General features: G+C 39.4%; 1 protein-coding gene across 1 annotated transcript in view; it reads left to right on the plus strand.

The window, feature by feature from the left end:
* The window catches only part of KALRN (kalirin RhoGEF kinase), a 1,074,930-nt gene that overhangs the window by 701,632 nt on the left and 365,431 nt on the right, over positions 1-7,867 (plus strand). Inside the window, exon 25 of the mRNA XM_042782122.1 lies at positions 519-628. Coding sequence (XP_042638056.1) covers positions 519-628 — 110 coding nt within the window. The remainder of the gene's footprint in view (positions 1-518; positions 629-7,867) is intronic.

Raw genomic sequence — 7,867 nt, forward strand, 5'->3', positions numbered from 1 at the left:
ATATATATATATATACATATATATAAAAGCTCTGGTGGTGTAATGCCTAAGGTTTTATATATTATACGTCCTTATGAATCCTTTACTACAACCTCTGCTGTCATTGGTCCTCCTTTTCTGAACTCCTACACTTCTTTTGTCTGTGGTTTCACATTTTATTTATTCAAATAAGTAACATATATATGATACTTCAGTTCAAAATAAAAGCATGTTACAATCTTTAAACTTAAATTGGGTGTGAAAATCTGCTTTCATCTCCCCGAAACACACACACCAACACACATATAATAAGTAACAAGAAACAGTGTGGAATCTGTGCTCTTAATAAGGTTTAGGATATGGTTTTCCCCATAACACTTTGGGATAAGGGAATTTATTTCTTTCCATTCTGGTTATTTAGCATCTCATTTTTTAAACTCTTCATTCATCCCCAATCTTAGTCTTGCCCCACTAGTTTGAAAGTCTATTTGATTTGTCTGTGTTTTGTGTGGCAGTAATAAAACCGTTCTGTTTTACAGACCTACCTTTGGGAAATGACCAGTGGTGTGGAAGAGATACCCCCTGGGATCCTTAATAAAGAACATATCATCTTTGGCAACATTCAGGAGATCTACGATTTTCATAACAAGTAGGTTGGTGGAGGGTTTCAACAGAGCACATGTAGGGCCATATATACTAGATAACAGGGGTGCCCAGCAAGTAGATCAAAACTGATTGGTAAATCTGAACAGGTAAAATTTCTAAGCCAGTTTCTATTAGATTTCTGTCTCCCTTGTCCCCCTTTTTCTGCAATTGTCAAAATCCATAATAGAGTGACTAGCCAGGGATTCAGCAGTGTCCCTTCCTCTTCTCAGGGACCTTACTGGCAACATCCTCATCTTCCCAATGAGAGTGATTACCAGGCTTTGAAGAAAACAAAGTAGCTTCTTTTCATTAAAACTAGTGGGGAACCCTGATGTTAAAATTCATCTGTGGCTAACCATTCTACCTTCTGGGCTTTTGGTTTCAAATTCCATTAAAATTTTCTTTCAATTTAAGTATTTTCTACATTCCAAACTATACCATAACTCTCACCCCCAACAAAAACAACATAAACAAATAATCAATCAAAACCCCTAGTAGAACCCATTTCTTGACAGCGTATAAAAGGGAAAACATCAACTCACCCTCTATATTTTCTTGAAATAAGTAGAATCATTAAACCGTGAAACTTACAACTCATTTTTTCCCACTCCCCAGTTGATTAAAGAATTTTTTCCACAGCATACAAAATGTTTTAATATTAACAGAGGGTCAGCAAGAACATTGACTTGATTAGTTGCATAACCAGCTAATGGAAAGAACGTCCTTTCCGAAATACAAAGAGAGGAAACCTCAAGGTGCAGGAGTAATACTGACATAAAGTTCTAGCATTCTTTCAGGACCGTGTTGCAGAGCAGGGTCGAGAGGTAGATAGATGTTCAATGTTACAAGATGCAATATAGAGGAAGACCTAGGGAGAACTTAAAATTTTTATTGAGTTAAGTAGACATGCTTGAGATAAAACAGCCAGTTCCAAGAGTTTCTAGGGACGCCATGTAATAATAGACACCCTGAGATAAAACTCTAGAACAGTGCTGTCCTATAGCACTTTCTGCAGTGATGGAAATGTCCTGTGCCAGTACTGTTCAGTACAGTAGCCATTAAGCATTTGTGACTACTGAGCACTTGAAATGCGGCTAGTGCTACTGAATTTTTAATTTTGTTTAATTTAAATAAATTTATATTTTGATAGTCACAGTGGCAAGGGTCTACCATATTTAATAGCGAAGTTCTAGAAAATGAAGCCTCAGTGTGATCCTTTGCTGAGAATTACTAAGAGACAAGTGATAGGTGAATATAAGAGGATCCTGGAAAAAGTCTACTAAGTTACTTCTCTCTTGGCAGCTCCTGATGATTAACCCTCTGTTATGTCATCAATTGGCATCGGTTTAAGGAAAACATATAAAATACGTGGCTTTCATGGCCTGTTTGTTAACCTTGTCAGATTATTAGTGTGGCATGTGCTTGGGGGAGGTGGGGAGACATCCTGACTTTCTGAAATATTCAATACAAGTTCCCAGTCTTTTATTTTTTATCACAAATTTTGTTGACACTCCCAATTTGGTTTGTTGGCAATGTTCATAGAAGTATTCTCTCTTCATGCCTATGATTAATAAGATCCCAATAAAGCTACTCTTGATCATTGGCCCCAGATTGTATCTGAACCCAGCTTGGTGACATTCCATCTCCCTCAGGATATCTGAGAAGGCATTGAGCTGGCAAATGGTAAGCTCCTGTACTTTCATGATCTCTGGTATTTATTCAGTCAGCTTCACTTTCCCCACATTCTTATCAAATCAAACAAAGTGTGAAAATCTACAGAGCACAGCATAGACTTCCTGCGAGCCCTACTTTTGCCAATCAATGTATAAGGGGAAAAGAATATTCCGTTCTAAACTGACCATTGTAGCAAATAGCTAGCATAACCATGCCACTGATTCTGGTTTCATGATAGCTAAAAACAAAAAAACAAAAAAAACAAACTCACTGCCGTCATGGTAAATAGTTTGTGTTAGTTTTTAAATAGCTGAAAAACTACCTGCCAGTTACAAATGTAATTCTTAGAAACCCTTTTTAAAAATAAAATTAAACCATATAGAATGCTGTATTCTGTAAATAGAGGAATAACTTCGAATATCAAAAGCACAACCACCCAGAATATCTTAACTTATTTGGAACATTGTAAAGAAACAAGAAGAGAATAAAAACTAGCCTCTGAGCAGCCAAAAGATGCCACAAAGGTCAAGTTCTTACCTTTCTATAGGAGAACCTTTCCATCCTCCCTAAAAGCTGCTTTACCTCTTGCTTATATCATTTCTAAGCCCTTAGTAATTCAGAAATAGCAAATAAGAATCAAGGTCTTGAGCAAGTAGTTTGATACCAGCCACATAAAATAGTACTGGACACATTTAAAAAATGAGAAACTGCAACAAAAGAAAAAAAAAAACAAAGAACAAAAGATCATAATGTTCAAGGGCTGCTGAGTATTAATGCAAACAACCCTGATTCACATTATAGGGCGCAATGCAGACACTGTATTACAGTATACCATGATAATTGATATTAATAACCCTGAATCATTAGTGTGTTCTATATTAAAAAGAATCTCTGTAATGCATTTAAAAGCTGTTCACCAAAAAATTAATGTTCATATTACCAACAGCTTAAAAGAACATCTCCTCAAGTTTAAGGTGTATATTAATTCCCCTAAGGTTCTGGGGAGGAGCTCTGGTGGCATAGTGCCTAAGGCATTTGACTGCTAACCAGAAGGCTGGCAGTTCAAACCCACCAGCCACTCCTTGGAAGGAAGGTTGGGCAATCTACTTCCCTAGTGATACTGCCTTGGAAACCCAAGGAGGGGTTGCTATGAGTCGGGTCCGACTTGACAGCACATAACAACAATAAGGTTCTGGGGAGCTAATGCTTTAGTTGTATGCTACCTATGCCATGTAAATTATGGTTGATGGAGAAATATGACGTCTCTAGAATCTCTGATAAATAAGAGATACAATGGCAATTAAGCCACCTTTGAAAATGCATGAACTGTGAACTCCAAAAGAGAGTATGTCTTTCACTGCTTATAGGAAAACTTTTAGTAAATATTGTTGAAAGGATGAATGAATGAATTAGTATTATGATTTGCAGACTTGAGGCTAATGCCACCCAAGTCATAATTTAATCTCTTGTTTGTGAAATCTCAAGACAAGGAAAATCCAATAAAGAATGATCCCCCCCACCATCACCACCAGAACCTTCTAGACTAACAAAATAATTGAATTTCTGTATGGAGGAACAACGTCTTGGGAGTCTGAATGGGAGGACCATCAGTGGTCTAAACACCTGTTTGCTCTTCAGGAATGCTTCTCTGAAATGGTCACTTTTTAATCTACAGTACTAAAAAGTTTTTTTAATCCCAAATGTTTCCCAAATTGTAATTAAGTACTGTCTGATAGAAGGCCACACTCCTGTCTAGTGTGTAGCGCAAGTTATTTGCTTATACTCTAAAATGGGAGGGTAGAGAAGGAAAGAGGAAGAGAGAAAGGAAAAGAAGAAGGTTGGTTGAGAGAAATTGAGATTGGTTCTGCCTGGATAACCTAATTAGCCAAGTCACTCAGGAAACTGGAAATTAAAACGTAGACCAAGGATTATGTAGTGAGTATGTTAAATATCTCAGCCAGTTAGTATTGATCCTTTTAAATGGTGTCACTTTGAAAAATAGCAACCAAGATTAGTTTAGCCTATGTGTGTATTGTCTGTCTCAAAGACTTGTCTTCATAACTTAATATTGTATAGAGAAATTCCCAAGCACTGACCCTTCTGTAAAGGTGAAGAATTCCATATGTAGAATTTAATACTTGCAAGCAGTGGTTTTAACACAAATTGAAGGTTTAAATGGAATGATCTTTAGTTTTGCCCTCCACTCTTCCCATTTTTGCACTATATCTCTTTTCTACAGAACTAAACAAAAAGATCATTAAATTTACTTATCTACCAGAGAACTAGACCATTTACTATTGCATTTTGCTAAGCATCCCAAGGACAATAGAATATATTCCATAAATAGATTCCCAAAACAGTAATGGATTTGTTAATGCAGTCTCCCCACTTTGCCTAACCTACAAGTTGTAATTCAGTGAAGTCATTTGTTTTCACTTTGCTTTGATTATTAATTAGATGTGCAGCTAATTAAGGACAGCTGTTTGTTTGAAATGCTCATCACCTTCAGTTAAATCTCAAGATTTTCCTTTTTAGTTACAAGTATTCCCCATCTTTTGACAGGGTTCCATTCCAACGACTCTGTCTTAAGTCAGTTCTGATATAAATCAAATACTGCTTTGTTGTGTTATGTTTTGTTTTAGTTTTCATTATTATCACCCTTTGTTACCAGTTTTGTCTTTATTTGTCTTTGGGTTTTGGCATGAAAAATGATAACATCAGCAATGTATATGCTATAACATTGTAGTACATATTACTACAAAAAATGGACAGTCATAAGTGCAGTTCGTCATAACACAAATATGTCACAAGTCAGGGACTACCTGTATTTGAGATAAGGTCATATGTGAGTCTAAACAATAACATTTTATAAAATCTCTATTGTCAAGGCTCGGAGGGGTCTTGCAGACCATCAAGTGCAGCCTTCTCCATTTATAGATAAGGAACTGAGACCCAAAGAGGGCCTGGTGACTTGCCTAAGGTATAACACTCCCCCTTAATATCAGACGTAAGATTCCAGGTGTGTGAACTCCCATTTTATTGCTCCCTTCTCTCCCCTTTCCTCACTCCATTGACTCCAACTGTGGCTGGCAAATCTGGTAGGCTTGATTCCTATCTAACCAGCTTCCATACTGATCCTCAAATTTGAGGAATATTTCAACCATTTCTTTACAAGTATATATTTAAGTCCTGTACCTTTACAGTAACTACCTGGAATAACTCATTGTTCAACAAGGGTTGCAAAGGCAAGCTGGAGACTAACAACCAGGGCTTAGATGTCCCACATGCACACTTCCTTCTTCCATTCCTGTCTGGAAGCTATTAGATATGCTTTGGCCACTAAGCACTGTAATCTCAAGCCCAGTGTCACTGGGACCAAGGCTGAGAGAACAGGGCCAAAGCTGTGTGGGACTGACCTGGGAACATTGGCCAGGATAGGGTCAGCCTTGATCAATGGATGGTATGCAGCAGGAAGTGAAGACAAGGTGGGAGGGAAGTGGGGAAGTTGCAATGAGCGACTAAACTAGGACCACATTTTAGTCATCTCCTTCTTTGGGCCAGACCTTTGCTAGTTCAGGGATGAAACTGGTATGCAGTGATGAATCAAACCCAGGTTCTGCCCTCTGAATTCTGAAAACTAATCAGATACCTGTGCTAAGGGCGGAGGTGAGGTATAAATGCAGTTCTAAGGAGTAAAGAAATAACCTGGTTTAGAAAGGCTTCCTGGAAGAGGGGGCATTTGAGATGAAATTTAAATGAATAGCATTTTCACCAGACAGTGAGGGCTTGCACAGTGATGGAAGAAAGCTTAAGCAAAGGCCCTCCCAGGGAAGAAAGGGGCAATACTTAGCAAGGTGGCCAAAAGACAAAATGGGGGGTAGTTTGTGAGTGAGACTCAATCCTGGGTCATGGGGGTGGAAGAGGTCCTGCTCTTACATTCCTGGTTAGGTTTTGCCTCCAGTGAGGTTGAGTGAGGCAGGAGGGCAAAGTAGTGGGTAGGGGTAGTTTGAGTCAGAAATGGTAGGGGCAGGGATGAAGTAATTGTCTAAAGTACACAAAGGAAGGGAGTAGAGAGACAAGTGAGGTAGGAAAATGGGGTAAGATACATAGAGTATAAGCTGAGAGAGAAGAGTGAAGTGGGTAGATAATGAGGAGAAACGAAGAGATAGGGAAGGAGGGGAGACAGGGAAGGAAGGAGGCAGGCAGGCAATGGAGGGGAAGAGGGGCAGAGAGAGACACTTCAAGACCTCAAGAGCCAATCCCAAGATAAGGTGAGTGGATTGGTTGATTGAGGGGCCTGGGTCCACAACCTGGGGCTGCCATCCTACTGCAGACACGAGAATAGGCAAGGTGATTTTTTATTCAAGTACTATTTATCATAAACCAAAGTAAGAAAAAGATTATACATTAGGACCTGATATACACATACTTATCCCTGAGTGATACAAATGATTAAGCGCTCTAGTACTAAGTGTAAGGTTGATGGTTTGAACCCACTCAGAGGTGCCTTGGAAGAAAGGCCTGGTAATCTACTCCTGGAGGTCACAGCTGTGAAAACCCTATTGGAACCCTGTTCTCCTCTGCAACACAAGGGGTTGCCATGAGTTGGAATTAACTCGACAGCAACTAATTTGTTTTAAATGGATGGGTGGATGGATGGATGGATGGATGGACCGACCGACCGACCAACAGACCAACTGACTGACCAAAACTTCAAGTTCACTGTCATCGAGTCAAATCCAATTCATAGTGACCCCCACTGGGTTTCCAAGGCTATAAATCTTTTACAGAAGCAGACCTCCCCATCTTTCTTCCACAGAGCAGCTGGTGGGTTCTAACCACCAACCTTTTGGTTAGTAGCCAAATGCCTTAACCATTACACTACAAGAGCTCTTTAGATAGATAGATGCTTCTAAATTATCTACCTATCTATCTTTCTATCTGTAATAAAGCAGCTCTGGTGGTGTAGTGGTTAAAGCACTTGGATACTAACTAAAAGGTCAGTGGTTCAACCACACCAGCCACTCTGTGGGAGAAACATTGGGCAGCCTGCTTCTGTAAAGATTTACAGTCTTGGAAATCCTATGGGGGTCACCATGAGTCAGAATTTACTCCATGGCAGTGGGTTTTATATGTAATAGGGAAATTGTAATTAGGGAAATTAACTATGATACACTCTGATAGCTTGCGTTCTGTTCCATTTCTCTTCCTCCTCCCTCTTTCAATGCTGGTTGCCACGCATTAAATTAACTTTAAGATCCATTGAAATACAGTGAGTTGATCAGCCACTACAGAGCAGGGACCTGGCTCCACCAGGTGGTGAAAAACATGAGGTGCAGCTCACAGCACATCAGCGAGGCCACACTGCCATGCTGCTGCTGTCTCTTTCTTTTTCCTTGCCTCTCCTAGCCCTTCCCATCACATACACCCCTTGCTCATTGTATATGTATTATATATAATATATTCTGGTACCTTAGTGGCTAAGGCACTTGACTGCTAACCAGAAGGCTGGCGGTTCAAACCTACCAGCCACTCCTTGGAAGGAAGATGGGGCAATCTACTTCCATCG

The sequence above is a fragment of the Orycteropus afer genome, unplaced genomic scaffold (assembly GCF_000298275.1).
Source record: "Orycteropus afer afer isolate SDZICR_OR568_19922 unplaced genomic scaffold, OryAfe1.0 scaffold00245, whole genome shotgun sequence".
NCBI lineage: Eukaryota > Metazoa > Chordata > Mammalia > Tubulidentata > Orycteropodidae > Orycteropus > Orycteropus afer.